The sequence below is a fragment of the Antennarius striatus genome, chromosome 13, assembly GCF_040054535.1.
Source record: "Antennarius striatus isolate MH-2024 chromosome 13, ASM4005453v1, whole genome shotgun sequence".
NCBI classification, from domain to species: domain Eukaryota; kingdom Metazoa; phylum Chordata; class Actinopteri; order Lophiiformes; family Antennariidae; genus Antennarius; species Antennarius striatus.
In genome coordinates, this window is record NC_090788.1 from 959,552 (window position 1) to 977,712 (window position 18,161).

The 18,161-nt window shown below is 44.7% G+C and overlaps 1 protein-coding gene across 1 annotated transcript; it reads right to left on the reverse strand.

Moving 5' to 3' along the window:
* Positions 1 to 87: 87 nt before the first annotated feature.
* On the reverse strand, positions 88 to 17,325 carry klf5l (Kruppel like factor 5 like). Its single transcript, XM_068331965.1, has 4 exons — positions 17,081 to 17,325; positions 8,918 to 9,851; positions 7,907 to 7,966; positions 88 to 2,426 (listed from the first exon to the last, which is right to left on the reverse strand). Exons 1-4 carry the CDS (start codon positions 17,213 to 17,215, stop codon positions 2,248 to 2,250), a joined length of 1,308 nt encoding a protein of 435 aa, XP_068188066.1. The 5' UTR covers positions 17,216 to 17,325; the 3' UTR covers positions 88 to 2,247.
* Positions 17,326 to 18,161: the final 836 nt, after the last annotated feature.

Sequence of the window (18,161 nt, forward strand, 5' to 3'; positions counted from 1 at the left end):
AGATAATCCACAACTTTTATTATATACATGAATTTTTATTTAATTGCAGCATATCGCACAAACAAAAATAAAGATACATTATTGTTGTTCATAATTTGTACATACATTTTTTTTCCACACAAGAAGTATCAAAAGAAAATTAAACACACATTCACATACGACCAATCTAAAATCCCATTACATAAAAAAAAGAAAAAAAATATTAATATTAGGAAATGAGATGAAATATTTACAGTCTTCTGTACACAGAAAACAAAAAAAAATCATATTTTTGAAATAATGTAAAAATGTTTTTTTTTTAAAAATTAACGTTATTGTTTCCCCTAAATGAAGACAAACCCGACTGATGTGAGTCGTGCTTGTTTTAACTGTTGCGGCGCATGATTTTTTCCTGTGATTAAGTCATACAACTCTAAAGTTGTCATGTCGACCCTTGTAACTGGCGACGCCCACGCAGTTCCAATAAAATATTTCCGTTGGAAATTCTTCAAGTCAAAACATTAAGTCTGGCTTTTAAATTTAAAGAGAATTTTGTGTTGTTAATCTATTAATAAATTTTTTATATATTATTAAAAATGCATTGTGTTCTTTCACTTCCTGGTTTATTTATTGGTTGCATCACGTTCGGGGATTTTTACCGAGTGAAAAAACATTTTTATGGTTTTCTTTTATGAAATAAATAAAGTCGGACCTGAAACACAATGAACACAAAAATTTATTCTGTCTTATTAACAGGAAAGGTATCGCATATTATTTTAATGTGTTAAAAAGGGACTAAAAATTTGCAGTTCTACTCAGCTGATGTATATATTTATATGTTTTATTGATCACTAGCGCCACTGGAAGACTTTTCCATGTCTTGATTATTTTTAATTTAATATTATTAATCACATTTTCTGGTTTGAGTGGCGTGTCCAGCAAAACTATGACATCATAATGCGAAAGGTTTCAAATCTGTAATTAATAGATTTTTTTAAAATTCCAAATCCAATTCTCAGCATCACGGCCAGATTTAAATTCAAGGATTTACACCCTGAACATCTTTATTTTTTGCCGTATAATTTTATAATTTTCTCTTGTATTTCCTGTTGTTGTCCAAACTTCCATTCAGCACAAAAAAGTGCGATCATTCCAGAAAAGACAACAACAGAAGTCGACTTTCATTCGATGGAGTCACGTTAAACCGTCGTCCATCTTTCTATCGACTCTCCATCGGCCGCGTCACCAGTTAACCCGACTGCGAATCACGATGCAACAGGTCGACCCGTCTCGCTCCCCCCACTTCCGGTTACGCGTTTAACAAAATGGGAAAAATAAAAACTCGCCAAAAAAACAAACAAACAGGAAAACTGCCGTCAGAGGAACCTGGTCGCCGTGGTAACCGATGATGTCATGTATACAAACACTGGCAAATGGTTTGACAGGAAGAACCTGTGCTCGGTTGTTTCCATGGAGACAGTTGTTGTTTTTTTTACACGGAGATTACATCTCAAGCCCAGGTGGAGTATTTATCATATTAACATTTGACGTAAAAAAAAAAAAGTCAAGTATAAATCTCAATACATTCATATTTTCAGACACACAAACACGTATAAACAAATATTTACAAAAGTTGGAAGGAAACTCCGTCTCCTCGGAAAAGTTCGTATCTCAAATTGATAAAACATGCTAAAAGTGACGACGATGATGAAGGAGATGATGAAGATGGCAGCTGGAGGGAGGAGTCTGACGCTGCGGTTCAATGGAAAAAACAAAGTGTGTGTGAATGTTCCTGTTTTGAATCGACGCCGCTGTCATCTCGGAGCGTTAGCTAGCATTAGCTAACGGATAGCGCTGACCTGTTTTCATTTTTCCTCCTTAAATAGTTTGATTTTATTCTTTAAATTCTAATTTCTTATTAGATATTTCTATTTTTTTTACACATTTATTTCTAAAATCTACCATTTGTTTTCCTGGGTGCTAACAGCGGCGCTAATAGCTTGCTGCTGTTAGCTAGAGTATGGAAAGTGTTTTCCCACCTAAACTACAAACTTTTTTCAGTCTAAATTATTTTTTTTACAAAATTGTTACCTTCAAGAGGAGAAATTCAGATCGAATCAAATTGTTTGATCAACGCTCAACCGACTATAATTCCCCATCTGTTAGCTTATGCTAGCAGTTGGCGCTTCGGGATGAAGCTGGCTCTTGATTGGTGTATGGCTACCGCTCCATGGGTGTGGCTGTATTTACAGGTGGGAGTGGGCGTGGTTAGTTCTGGTGGCGCTTCATGTGCAGGGCCAGGTGGTCAGAGCGCGAGAAGCAGCGGCTGCAGGAGACGCACTTGAAGGGTTTGGCGCCGGTGTGTTTCCGGTAGTGTCGGGTGAGCTCGTCCGACCGGGCGAAGCGCCAGTCACAGTTCTCCCACGTGCAACGGTACGGCTTCTCACCTGGAAGAGAGGACGGCATTAGAAACACTGCGCTAGTTAGCTAGTTAGTTATGTTAGCTACAGTATTAGACCAGGTTTTCTCAGGTTAGACATGCTAACGTCAGATACAATTTTTAAGCGAATGTTCCTGAGGTGAGCTTTCATAATATTAGCTAACACTTTTTGACCAGGTGTTTCCTGAGTTGAGACATGCTAATATTAGCTACCAGTTTTTTTCCACATGTTTTCTCAGGTGAAACAAGCTAACGTTAGCCGCAGTTTTAGACCCGTTTTCCTTATATTAGATATGCTAATGTTAGCTACAATTAATAACCAGGTGTTCCTGAGATGAGACATTCTAATTCAAGCTACCAGTTTTTGTCCAGGTGTTTTCTCAGGTGAAACGAGCTAATGTTAGCCACGTTTTTTGACCGGGTGAGGAGAATAATATCCAGACTGACTCAGCAGTCGTCATGAGTGGAACGTTTCGACTAAATTCTCTGAATCAAACACCCACACGGTCCTTCCTGTACGTCTGATCTTTGAAAACAAACACACCCCACAGTTTTACGTTAGCAAGTCGTTCTGGATAAGAAACCCAGAGAATAAAGAACCTTTAACACGCCAAACACGACACCACCCAAACATTGACATTTCTCCGCTGCCATTGCCAAACAGCTAGCTAATGATCAACACGGAGAAAAGGCTGCGTTCAATAGCCTGGTATGCAAACAGGGAAAAAATGTCATCTTTCACCGCGGCGCTGGAAATCATGAGCATTAGCGTGAGCACCAACACGTCCCAACGGAGATAACGATAACGCCAACGAGGTCGTCAAACAGCGATTAGCAGGATATCAATCCTAAAGTTTGAGTTAGGGGGCCGAAATATTCCGACTTTATTCCGACGTTATTCCGACTTCATTCCGAGTTTTTCAAGTTTTTAGTTGTGTCCTTGGCTGGAATCTTCCAGGAAACGCCGCTATCAGCCGGTTTAGACGGACCCGTTTGGGTCGTTAAGCTCTCATTACTATTGGGGGCCTCTTTGGCGCAGATTAGATAGCGTCACGCTATCGATCCCCTAGCGGAAGGGGGGGTCCAAAGAGCAGAAGAACGACACGTTAAGAACGACGTCTGTGTAAATGACACGCTAACGTCGCCTCAATCAATTTGGGATAAGTAAACGGCGTCAACCCCCCGCCCCCAGCATCGGGATAATATCCCGTTTCTGGATGGGTCGCTCTGATGTATGGACAGGCGGAGGATAAAAGGTGGAGCTGCAGGTGTGTTTGGTTTTCTCTACAGCGGCGGCGTCGGGGTCAAAAGCGCAGCTTGACTTAGACCGACTATTATCTGTGAAGGATGGCAAACAGGTCGCCGTAATGGGACACATCCACGCAAAACAAACACTCCACGGGGATATAATGCTAAACAAGCTGCTAAAAGGTCAGGAGGGACGGCCCCCCATCCCTCATCCTCCAAACCTCCCCATCTATCCACACACAGAACAAACACACCTCTTTACTTCCTTGAAATGAACCCAACAGGGTCCATTTGGGGCCCTTGATCTACTCTCCTTAGCCTGTAGTTGTCGCTAACGTTAATGCTAACACATGTAGGCTGTGATGTCAGAAAGGAATAAATGCATTGATGTTAATGGACCAAAAACACAGGTGAACAACAAAACTCCAGGTAATCAATCAATCAATCAATCAATACGTTTAATTTCTGATCCGGTTATCAAGGATGTTTTTTGTTTTAAATGTATGACTCGCTCTTAACGCTTGTGAAGATGCTTGCCTCGGTCACATGACTACTTTCTTAAAGGGGCCGCTAACACAGACTACATTAGCGCTAAACTGAAGCTAACAAGCTAGCAGAACCAACAAGAAACAAACGCTGGTGTGACGTTACGAGGACGCTGCTAATAAAGTTGATACAAACCGGATTCACCTTTATTATTACTACATATCTATCTCCTGGAACGACTCCGATCAGGAATAACATCACATCAGGATTAAGTAAACAAGAGTTTAAACCAGGTTTGAGTGAACCAGCGAGCAAACAGCAGCTTTATCATGTGTTTGTGAAGAGGGCTGGAGGGTTCTTAATCAGCCTGATAGCACTGAACACACACACACACACACACACACACACACACACACACACACACACACACACACACACACACACACACACACACACTGTACAGAGTTCAGATGGAAGCGGCTATGGTCACGACTGACCAGTGTGTGTGTGTGTGTGTGTGTGTGTGTGTGTGTGGGGTGGGGTTCCAGAGCCGTTAGCTAATAATCAATAATCAATAACTTCAACACAGGAAGAAGACTGAATCAAACCACCTGGTGACGTTCAGAAACAAACAAACAAACAAACAAACGAATAACCCATTGAAACAACCAACAAACCAACCGACCAACTACCCCTACACCATTACCTACCCCGCCCCCCCCACACTGACAGTAACACGTCTCTACGTTCCTCCACTGGTTGCTAAGCGACGGAGGATCCCACTAAGCCAGTTTGTCTGCAGCATAAGTCTGCTAAAGAAGCTAACGAGGCTGTTAGCCTCTATGACATCATGCGTGAGCGTGTCCCAGCATGCCGTGCGTGGGCTGTGAGGCATGTGAAGACATTTAAAGATCGTTTAGACCCGAAACGAGTGTTTGAATTCTTCCTATGAGGAGTGAACCGACGCTAACGGCGACTTCCTGCGTCCACGGCGTGAGCTAAATGAGTGCGCCGGTGAGTCACGGTGATTCATACGTTTTCACGTACGTACGTGTGACCAGAGGGTCAAGATGTTTTATCGCTTCATCAGGTTGCACAACTTCCTGCTCGGTCCTATCAGACATCCTCAAATACACATGGGACGGCGTTTCGCCACATTAAAGATCCGAACGCAATATGTGGTTAGTGTGGGGGCGGGGCTAAACCTTGTTTTCAACATGAAACGAGTCAACAGATTTTCATGGAACCCGTTAAACCTTCCAGATCGGGATGCCGGAAACGATTGAGGACGATTTTCCCGCCACTTCCCCCTCGGACATGACTCCACGTTTTTTTCGACGCGCTAACAAGACAAAGAACGTAACGAGGTTGTTCTGTCGTTGACGCTATCCCCTCAATTTATTCCGTATGAACTGAAGGTGTGGACGGGTTGAAGTCGGCAAACAGACAGCGGCATTAATCATTTCTGGAAAAGATAAAGCAGCAGAACTTTTTGCAAGTCACGGAACAAAAGAAACGTACGAAACGTTCCACGAGGAACGACTTCTGTCATGACGCAATCGCAAAATAAGATAAAACTGTAAATAGATGTAAATAAAACATCTATTTACAGCCGTTACTGCTAAATCAGTTTAGCAGTAACGGCTGTAGCGCCACCTGTCGGTAATGTCTTGGCAGGTATTGCTATGCTAACATCTCCAACAGCTCATTTAAAGTTTTCATGGATTTTCAAACGACACGAAAGAATGCGGCGCTACTAGATGTGCTAATGTTAGCAGAAACAAATGCTGAAGATGCTAGCTACAGATGCTATAGGATGACTCCCCTTTCAGGCTAACATGCCCAACTTTTATATTAATTTTTTTACTAAATGTTTTTTCAGTTTAGGTGTGCTAACGTTAGCTACGGTTTTTACCATGTGTTTCCTCGTTTAACACGTGCTGACGTTAGCTACTGTGTTAGCGTGATTTGGTTTAGAGCCCATGTGAAACAGAAAGTGCAAAAACAGTCCAAACTTGATTTACTGTTTCATTAAACGAATGAATTCATTTCCTCGTGAGTCAACGACGAAGCACCAAACACGATGGGACCTGTTGGACTGACCAGAACGATTAATCAGGCCGTAAAATCAGCTATGATTTAGCAATCACCCACAAGTAGAAGCTTCTGATTCACAGAGTGTCTGTAGCTATGGTAGCTTAGTTAAAATAAGCTTAAAAAGCCCATTTTTCTTAGTTAATATGCTAACACAGGCTTTTGGCGTCTTGGTTAGCCAGTTGATTTACTCGTATTTGTGATCAAGTCAGGATACGACAGGTTTATAGATAGATAAACACTTAATAAATCCTGGAGGAAGACCAGGATATAGTAATTTATGCTAAAATCACTCAGCTAATGTAAAGAAATCGAGTATTTCTCGTGCCAAACCAAAAAGTTTGCTTCCGATAATCAACAATTAACACACCCGGACACAAACACCCGTCTACCACGTGAAAGCTGCGAGTACAACTTGGTAGCATGCTAAGGGTGCTAGCTAGCCTGTGCTGGAGGCAGAGTGATTGTGAACATGTGACACTGGTCTCTTCATTTTAACACTTGGACGTTCGAACCTGCGACGACATTCCGTCCCACAAACCGCATTCTTATGCAATCTGTCGTCTGCGGCGGCGTTGGGGCGGTGTTTACCCTTCTCACTGCCGATTTTACAGTCTATTTGTTTTCTGTGCCGCTGTATCCTGCTGCTGTTACAACTCAACTTCCCCACCGGGATCTATAAAGCCTCATCTTATCTATTTACGACTGGAGAGAGATCTGTTTGCGTTTGCACACTCGGCGTAGTTTTCACATCGGAGGAGGTTTTATCACACGAGTATATCTCCAAAAAATCCAGGTCTCATGCTGCCACAGGTGTCGCCTTACAGAAGGAAAACAAACTGGCCTTCCCCCATTCTGCAAACGCTCCAGCTTCCTCCTCCATCCTCGGCAAAAAAAGAACTGAGAAGCAGGAGAAACTGGTTCTGCCTTCGCGTTAGCGTTAGCTGCGTGTCTTCCCTCTCGGCTTCTATCCTCCTCCCTTCTTTGTTCTCGCCGGAGAGCCTACAGGTAGGAGCACGCCGGGGCAAAACAAAACCTCCCAAACAAACTAATCCCACTCCCGTTTTGCCTCTTTCCACAGTCTTCCACCTACTCCCTGAAACAGTTTTGTTTTCCCCGCATCTGTCCCGATCCGGATCACAAAGGAAAGTCGATCCGGAGTCGCCCAAAAACCGTCGACTCCTAAAAATATTGACCTGAGAATTTTCTTCTTCAAAACGTTGCCTGAAACCAGCCTTAAAGCGAGGAAGCTAGCTGACGAGTTTTAAAAAGCTAGTCTGGCGAGTTGACAATGTGCTAAAAAAGCTAATGTTTGTACGTCAAACCAATGGAAGACCAGTTCACCTGGTTTCCTCTTTTGATTTGTCACAAGGAATGTCTTCAGAAAGGCTGCGTGAATAATGACGCAAAAATTCTTGCTAGCAGAATTCACATTCCGAGAAAGTAAACTACCGTTACACTAACAATAGTCAAACCTACTAACAGCTATGAGCCTGAAAGCTAACGCTATGCTAATGGTTCAAAAGTAAATAGCTGTAAACCAGAAGGCTAACAAGATGCTACGTTGCTATTTTTTCTGCCAGAAGATCGTAGAGCCAATCAAGAGTCAGCGTTCACCCAGCCGTCATGTGATTCCGGTTGAAGCCACTGGTTTCTTACCGGTGTGCGTCCGTTGGTGCGCCTTCAGGTGGGAGCTCTTCGTGTAAACTTTGGTACAGCCTGAAAAGAAACCACAGAGGAAGAAGATGAGCGCCTGACAGTCGGTTCATCCGAGGCCTCGAAGACCAAAGTCAGCCGGTTTCCCAGCTGGAGTTAATAGCTATTAAATGACGGATAATTGGTGGTAAAATAAAAAAGTTGATAATTTTTTTGTGATTGTTGACCAATCCGATCTGGCTGGAGACGTGGCATCGCCACCTACAGGTAGTTGAGATAACGCAGTTAAATCTCGCTTCATTAGCATATCTTTGTTTTCAGATGCGTTCAATCAACCCTCAGAGATCTGCGGGTGAATTTTTGCGACGTCTCTACCTTTGGTTAACTTTTGTTGTGCACATGAGAAAATGTGATTTCCCAAGAGATTTGAGTCACTTTATCCGGTCTGGAGTTTTACACATTGCTTGAGGACAGAAAGGAGCCCCGCCCAGGGAACCGTGCAGGACTCAATCTGCTGATAATGGATTCTGGTGGCCCTTCATTATTTACTCTTGGTGTGTAGGGGCAGATATTGGATAGCAGGGTGTTTTGTCGCCCGATACGGTACACACAAAACAGAAAAGAGTGTAAGACCTGGTTAGCGATGCCAACAACCAGCGCTAGCTGTCAGCAGGACTTGACTCTTTCGGTACTTCGAGATAATACCCATTGAATTTGGTTGCCAACATTTCAAGTCCCATTGCCAAATGAACTGGTATGAACCTCACATTCAAGCAGGCTTGTTGTTAATGTAAATTAGCTGCAAATACATCTAAGAGAACAGTTGACACTAGAGAGAACATCCAGTCCTTGCTTATTTCCTGTCTCTTTGAGCTTTAAGATTAGCAGTTACAGCCAAGATGTTAGCTTTGCATCATCTGCAAAGCTAGCATTAGCGTTTGCTCTGTCAAGGAGTGCAAAAAATGCAACATTAGTCCTTTTACAAGTACAAGTCAAAGATTGGACAACGGTTACCTGGGTAGTCACAGAAGTGGACCCTCCTCTTCTCCAGTTCCGGGTTGTTCCGTCGGTTGTACTTGGGCCCCGTCAGGACACCCTGGCCATGCGTCATCAGCAAGGCGTGTGGGGACAACCCTGTGATCTTTATCCCTCCAAGACGCTGCTGGTATGGAGGCGGAGCTTGGGCCGCCAAGCTGAGCAGCTCAGCGTGGCCGTCTGGACTACCTGGCTGGGAGTTTGGGGGTGACGGCGGCAGACTGTGGGGCCCTGTGTGCTGGGACGTGTTGGCCGGAGAGGCCTGGTAGTAACCGTGGTGCTGTGGGAGTTGTTGCTCCGCCATCATGTAGTTGCCGTTGGAGGTCGGCAGAGCAACGCTCCCGAGGTTCATCATGGTCCTGGCGCCGCTGGGGCCGTGTGACGCCGGGCTAGTGTGGGACAGAGTCATGGTGAGGTCAGCACAGCTGGTGATGGGCATGTGGTAGACCTGCTGCTGGGGGGCAGGGGGGCCAATGTGGAGCTCCGCGTCCAGACTAGGCGGCTGCTGTTGGGTACCGGTGGGGACGCTCACCCCTCCTCTGGAACTCATGTCTGGTTTGATGAAAACGTTGTTGACCACAGGCGGCACGCTGAAAACCGAGGTGAAGTCCGGCAGGGCCTGGGTGGAGGCGGAGGTGGCGATAGAGCAGGGCACCTCCAGCCCGGGCTCCGTCTTTATCTGTTGGGGGGTGAGGGTCTTGGTGTTGGGTCGGTAGAGGCCGGTGCGGAGGTGAGTGGTGCTGGGGAGGATGACGTTGATGTTGAGGCTGTAGGGGGCGATCGGTTTGTCCTCGGAGAAGTACTCGTCCACCACGGAAGCGCTCTCGCGTCGGTACTTCTTGTCTACGGACTCAGTGGGGAGACTCAAGAGGGGACCGACCTGGTGGAGATACTTGTCCAACTCCAGCTGAGTCTGAAAGAAACCAATCAGAGACGAGATTAAAGAAGGACGTCCTTCTGTAGATTACAAATAAAACTTTAAAGATGAAGACAACAAAATCTATTGGGAGAAATCAAGCTCAAACACATGACCATGCCCTTCTGAATGTGACCAACCAGGATGCGTTCCACCTGCCTAACTGGTGTATTGCTGATGGTTCATGCATGAGATGTGCCTTTAGCTTAGTTTATCAGTCTCGTTTAGGAAAACAAATTAGAGACAAGCACCTTCTTGAAAAGGATGTGTATCACCGCTATTAGCTTAAATGCTACAACAAAGATTTTGGCCCAAGAAAAGCGACAAAACCAACACCAGTCTGGGATCTTCTGTGAACTAGGTTGACTAGAAAATTTTGCGTCAAGTTGCAGGTTGTGTTCCTGCCCAGGAAAGGTGTCGTGGTTCAGTCATTTTTCAGGAAGCATGTGTAAATAAAATTTGGGAGGATCGTCTGGAGAAGCATCAGCAGCTCCCATTGGACTTGGACGGAGCAACTGGGAAAGATTTGTTGAGATTAGCAATACAGCAGAGAGACAATTCATAGAAACACGTCGAGTCAGAGGGTAATTAAAGGAGAAGGAAAACCATTACAGCCGTCTGAGAGATGTTGGTACCAGGACCTCCACCCCCTCCTTCATGCCTAACATTCCTGTTTCCCAGTGGAGCTCACTACCCTGACCCTCCGCCAAGCCCCGGCAGCTGGAGCGGACCTGACCTACAACCATTCAAGCCGTTCAGAGATCAGTCTCAGCAGAGTCTTCCAAGACTCTGAAAACTCCAAAGTCTTCGGAGTCTCTGAAGACTCCGAAGACTTTGAAGTCCTTGGAGTCTTTGAGGCAAACACTGGAGAATGTTTGTTGTTCGTGATCCTAATTCTGACTCCATTCTTGCAAATACTGGAGGCCATGAGTTGAAGGAGAAGATTTCTACATCTCACGCTTCAGGCGTGTGCAGACTTCATACAGGAAGTTAATATTTGTGGTATTTCTGTTTTGGATACTTTTCAGTTGGTTTCACGAGGTCTTCTACCTCGCTGGTCATGTGACCTGTCCTCCATTACCCTGGATAGCGGTCTGTAATTACACCATAGAGACGAGAAACTCCAAAATAAGATTAGCCGAAGATTCAAGGTTGGATAATAATAACTAACCAAACAGTTAGAGGCTCCTCCCTTTGCTAGATTAAGCTAAACGCGCTCAGACCCTCGAGGGATGATGTGTTTTTATTTCCAGTTCGGATTCCCAACCTCGACAAAAACGCCTTCCCTTTATTCACGACTCGATCCGATCGACATCCTAACAAACTGGTGTCACATGCGCCAATATGTGCGCCACAAATATGAAAATTTGTCCTGACAGGCCTACTGGTGATACGCCACGCACATAAGTGGGCGTCACCGACAAGTATATGGCAGATGGAGGCGATTGGATGAATAGAGGCAAAGAAAAGAGCAAAACAAAGGTTGAAGGTGAAACTTAAACAATGCCGGGTAAAAATAGACCCGTGAGACAGACGTGAAGCTCAGTGATGACAGAAGGACGGCGATGGGCGGAGCCAATTACATTCATTGCTATTAGTCAACATCAGCCCACAATAATGGGATCTGACTGGAGTGTTTTCATTCTCCCGTCTTTACAGGAACACGAGTCCCCGTCTAAACCCTCTATAGAAACCCAAACCCTCAAGCAACCGGTTTAGGACAAACGACCCGGCGTGGCGTTGATGGACTCCGGATTGAAGGACGTTTAGTTGTCAGCAGTTTGGCATGAAAGTTCAATTCTATAACATTTAAAAACAAAAACCTAAAATTTACCAAATATCAAGACACACCTCCTTAGTTACGCCCCACAAACGCTCGTCTGAGATAAATCTAACCGAGGGAACGAACCAAAACCCAACTTGTTTCCATGGAAACAAATAAATACCAACAACTGAAGTCCAACTTTCATGTGTTTTGGTTTTTTTTTTAAATGCAATTTTGTTTTTTGCGGCAGATAAAGAGCAGAGCCAAACGCGTGATTTTTGGTCCAACTTGTAGCGACCAAAGTAAAAGTTCCTGATTTCGTGATCTACAAATGACTCCACGAACGTTTGCATGTGTAACCTGAGGAAACATCTGGACAAACGTCGTAATGCCACCTCACAATCCATCGGGTTTTTCATGACCTTTGAAATCACGATGGTTGGAGGTCATGTGACCAACCTGCATTAATTTTTACAATGATCTCCAAAAACTTTAGAGCTCTTATAAACTTTTTAAAGAAGTCCAGCTACGCTTTCTGATTTAACGGTTTCCCGTCGTTACTTCGTCTTTTTGAAGCTTCCCGTCAAACGAGGGTGACGGCGGCGTCAAAGCGCACAAACCGAACCCCAAACCGTCTCGGAGCCTCTTGGAGCGGCGCCTAAAGACTCTGTCGGTTAATAATTGAAGGACATGTACAACCGCTAAGAATCCGTCTGCCTGATAGCAGCTCTTATCAGCTCGCTACATGTTTATGGGATGGAGGGGGAGTTTCCGGGCTCTAGTCCAATATGATGTCCATCCTTCACGGGTTCCAGTCTCTTTTACTACAGACCGAGTGAACTTTACTCCGTTATATCCGTTTTACAGTCCTGCCGGTGTCATAGTTCTCATCCCGTCTCCGACAGAGGCAGGAATTCAAACAAGTTTGACTTTATTTTTTTTAAACGGTTAAAAATTATTGCCGAGTCAGCATTTTGCCACAAATGCGACTCCACGCGCAACTTTTTTATCGTTTCCAGAAAAATTATTATAATAAAATGACTAAAAATCAAATAATTAAAAAAAAAAAGTAATTAAAATACAAATTTGATTTATAATTAAATACAAATAAAATTAACCCTGACAGTAAAATAAAAATCCGTCAAGACTTCTTGGATTTAAAATCTTGTTTTGTGGAGTTTGTTCAGCGGTTTTAGCAAAATCTTTCAACCCAATAAACTAATCAATGCAAGTGAAACCCCCCCTGTCCACCCACCACAAAACGCCTCCGAGCTACGACGGCAACCGTTGTCTTCACTGCTAATTGCTAAATCAAAGCGTGTGCGACCAGTTGGCCTTTATGGCTTTGAAGGAATGCAGAGCACCGGCGGCCGTTCGCCTTTGGATCTCCATAAAAGCCCAGGACTGATAAAGTTTGGCCCCCGGTTTGGATCAGCGGAGCAGAAATCATGACCGGGGTCATCCGAGCAAAACAAAACCTTTGAGGCGGACGTTTTAGGGTTCAGGTTCTCCAGCGGGTCGAGATCCAGGAGACAAACCGACGTTTGACCTCAAGGACGTCCGTCACGTTCAGGTTCATCGGATTTTACAGATTTATGTAGCTTATAGCTAATATAGCTTAGCTAACGTGAGCATGTCAAACCTGTGGAACGAGCGCTAGATTTTTCTTGTAGCAACTGAAGCTAACGTTAGCACAACGTTAGCTCGTTCATGGAGAATCGAATCATGAGAACTTAAATAACTTTAATGTCACAACTAAGTTGTGACATCATCATGCTAACAACTGATGACTGTCGCCGTTTGGTGTTTGCCTAGATTAGCTTAGCATCTCAATTAGCATCACAATGACAACCTGAACAGGTTCTTTCCCGACTTGACGTGAATTTCGGTTTCGCTTTCATTTGTAAAATGGGAATAATTTATCCAACTGCTCCGGTTCTTATTTTTCTTCTACATCCACGTGAACATCTGGGAATCGGTGACATCACGGCACTTGAAGAAACGCCGCCGCCGCCGCCGCCGATGGCATTCCTCCTGCTTCCAGCTAATCCCATGATTATCGCGGGATTTTGACCACGAAATGATTCCATCTTTGTTTTGGGTCATTCTCCCGTCGGATGAAAGCGCCATCAAAGAGCTGTAGCTCCACGGCGTCTGCAGACACGCCGCCAGGCATGATGGGTACTGATGACATCACCAGACCAAACAACCCAGACAGACGACGAGCCTCTGATGTGGTAACCTGATCCTCAGCCTGATTCATTAACTACTTAACGCCTCATTGCATCCCATCATTTCAGTCAACATGGACACGTTGGTATCCATGGAAACAGAGCATAAATATTATGCCTCTAAATGTATTTCAAACATAATTTACTTCCTCAAACAATCACTAATGATTGATTCTGCTTAGAATTTGAATTCCGGATTGAATTTTACGATTTGAAAAAGAGTCAAAGAAGTGATGCTAACGTGCGCCTGCTAGCCTCGGCGCTAACGCCGCGGCGATGACATCACGCTCCCATCAGCCGGAGAGGAGCGAGCAGAGACTCGCCGGCTGCAAACATTTGCTCGCATGCAAAATTGTCGGAGTGGAAGTCAAATAATTAGTCAAACCAAAACCCTTCCAGCCGTCCGGAAAGACAAACACGAGCAGGACGCAGGAAAATCCCAGCATGCACTGGGAGCCATATCTGGGTATTGATCAGGCGACACACCGCTGGAGTTACTCTGTAACTCGTGCCGTCTCTCGACCGGGACGCCGCCGGCAGTGATGGAAGGACATGGTTTCATATCAGTAACTTATTCTGCAATTAGTGGAGGAGCAGCAGATTTAATCCAGAATAAACGTCAGGAAGCAACATGAAGCTAAGCTAATAAAGAGGCTGGGACCCACTCATATGCTAATAGTAGCAGCTAATAAACATCATATTGCTAGAAAATAAAACATTTCAACCAATCAGATCCAGATTTTTAACTTTAATACAAGACCATTCATGAAAACTGTTCAGTTCCCAGAATTCAAAGAGGAACAGGAGACGTAATAAAGAGTCAGAGACGTTCCAGCGCCTGAAACCATCGATTAGAGCACATGTATTAAACTCATGGCCCAGGGGGCATTTAGTTACATTTAGTTACATTACACTGAGTTACATTTAGTTACATTTATTAGTTACATTAAGGAGTAGTTACATTTAGTTACATTACACTGAGTTACATTTAGTTACATTTATTAGTTACATTAAGGAGTAGTTACATTTAGTTACATTACACTGAGTTACATTTAGTTACATTTATTAGTTACATTAAGGAGTAGTTACATTTAGTTACATTACACTGAGTTACATTTAGTTACATTTATTAGTTACATTAAGGAGTAGTTACATTTAGTTACATTACACTGAGTTACATTTAGTTACATTTATTAGTTACATTAAGGAGTAGTTACATTTAGTTACATTACACTGAGTTACATTTAGTTACATTTATTAGTTACATTAAGGAGTAGTTACATTTAGTTACATTACACTGAGTTACATTTAGTTACATTTATTAGTTACGTCTGGCCCTTTGAGGACAGCCGTGATGCTGATGATGTGGCCCTCTGCATAATGGATTAGAGTTTACTTGTTAGCGTAACAAAAATAATAAATAAAATAATAATTATTTTTTATTATTATAATATAATAAATAATAATAAATATAAAATTAGCTTTTTTTTTTTTTTTTACTACAATCATTTTTATTCTGGAAGAATAAATAAAAAGACTTTAAGAAAAGGGAGGAGTCAGAGTTCAGGACGGCTCCATTACAACCTTTCTAAAGGGGGTGGGGGGGGTCGCTAAACCCACCTGCCGGCTGGTTAGACCAGTTCATTCTCGCCAGGATGGGGGCGGGGGGGTTAGGAATCAAAAATAGACAAAAGTAAACAAAAGTGACCACACGCTAACGCCGCTGATGTAAACAAACATCAAAGCTGACGACACCTGAGGTGGAAAAAGCACCGTCGGCATTTTATTCACGCCAGGAGAAGGACTTTCGCCGCTGTGACTTTCTCGTGGGGTCGGCCGGCGTCGTCAGCGTCTCTTGGCCTCGAGGCCGCGTGACGATGAGGGCGCCGCTCAGACAGGTTGGACCACATACTGACGCCGGCTCAGCCAAACAAAGATGGCGGACGGCCAGAAGGCGGAGCAAGACGTTCACGCTCAAAACTAAACCAGAGATGGGGGGGCGAAGACGTTAGCGAATGCTAACCGGCATCTCCTTAGCCAACGCGCCGCTATAGGCTACAAAGACGAGGCTAAGGAACCCCAGAGGCCCCAAAACCAGTTCCAGCCAAACGTTAGCCTGAAAGAAATGTATCATTAACAAAAAAACGATACAAGAACAAGAAAAACGTAAAAACGCTCGAGGCTCCGCCCCCTCCAGGAAAATTTTTTTATCTCATCTTAAAGGAAGATGACAAAAAGTTCCTGAAGTGGAAAACGTTCCGCCTCAGTCCCGTTTTTTTTGTTTTTTTTCACGGGAACAAAATGTGACAAAGAAGCTGATTGGTTGGAAGTGATGTCATCAAAAACCTCTGTTCCCAAATAAATGTGAGCTCCAGTGGAAGAAAAAGTTTAACAAGGAGTGAAATGTTTTATTCTCCTCTAAGAAACACAAAGGACATCAGAACGGATCCGGATCAGGTTTGGGGTTCCGGATCAGGAACCCCAAACCTGATTACACCTGAGACATATCTTCAAACTGGACTAAAATACCGACTGAAACCGGATCATGTGACCAAATGTGAACCAAACCGAACCGGGTCTGGATTCAAAAGTTCTTCAGGATCCCGGATCAGGCCCACGCGTCAACCTGCTCCTTCATCACGTGACCCAGCCCCCCCCCCATCGCCATCACCCTCACTTATCACCCGTCATGACATCCGATTTGGGTTCGAACTGGTTCCGACACCGGATCCCGTCGGAGCGCGTTCACACAAACACGGCTGTGCGCTTGTGGTGACGTCACCACAAACAACTCACCCCCGGTTTATTTACATGTAAATATTCATCCGCTGATCGCTTCTATGTTTACCTGCATCACAGATTCTACAAGTAAAAACGTTTTCCTCCGATCCACCTGAGCTGCGCTGCGCTCGCGCGCCCCAGGTGAGCTTCAGCTGCCGCGTCAGGCGCGTGTCGGACTTTAACCTGTCCGGACAGGTGAGCCGCGTCCTCACCTGTCTGACAGGTAGGGGGAGAACAGCCTGCAGCTCGGCGCAATCAAACGCGTGTTTGTCCTCAAACAGCGCGGGATTGAACCAAACACCACCTGCAGACAGGTAGGTAAACTCACGCGCTCAGCCAGGACAGGAAAACACACACACACACACACACACACACACACACACACACACACACACACAGGCCGGAACTCCGGAGCTCCGGTGGTTCACCGGCTCGGCGCAGACTCTCACCCCGGGTTTGACGTCCTCGAACACGGCCGCGTCCTCGCCGCCCTCCGCTCCGGACATGCGCACTGGCTTGAGCTGCGTGAAGACCGCGCGCTCGTCCGTCGCGTGCGGCGGATTGACTCCGACACTCGCTGCCATCGCGGATAAACTTCAGGTGAGTTTCAGGTGAAACAGCATAAAAAGACTCGCGGCGCCTCTTCCGGAGCTGCACACTGCGGAATAATCCCACGGCCCTCCCTCGCGTCTGCGCCCAGGTACGATCCACCTGAACTCATGTACGGACCTGCCACCTGGAGCCCACGGGGGGGTAAGCCAATGGCGGCGCGCGAAGAGTCACCGGGGGCCAATCGGCTGCCAGGAGGGAGGGACTCACCTGAGAAAGTCAAAGGCACGAGCCGAAGGAGCAGCAGGAGAAGAGCCGCGAACGAGCGGAGGACCGGAGGAGTCACGAGATTTAGGTCAATAAAGTTCACATGGACGTTTGTTTGTTTGTTTGTTTGTTTGTTTGTTTGTTTGTTTGTTTGTTTGTTTCACTAGGTAATCTGTTTTATTTACGCCACTTTATTTCACCACGATGAGACATAAATTATAGCAACATTAATACCAGACTAAATCAAACTGGACTAAATTGGACCAAACTGAACCAGATTAGACCAGAAAATATATAATACTGGATTTAACTGGACTAAACTGGGCCAGACTGGACTAAACTGGACTAAACTGGACAAAACTGGAGCAAACTGAACCAGATTGGACCAGAAACCATATAATACTGGACTTAACTGGACCAAACCAGACTACACTGGACTACACTAATTATACTGGACTAAACTGGACCAGACTGTAATCATACTGGGCCAAACTGGACCAAACTAGACCAAAATGAGCCAGACTGGATCGAACTAGAACAAAGTAGACCAAACTGGGCCAGACTGGACTGAACTGGACTAAACTGGACCAGACTGCAATCAGACTGGACTAAACTGGACCAGACTGTAATCAGACTGGGTCAAACTGGACATAACTGGACCAAACTAGACCAAACTGAGCCAGACTGGACTAAACTGGACCAGACTGTAATCAA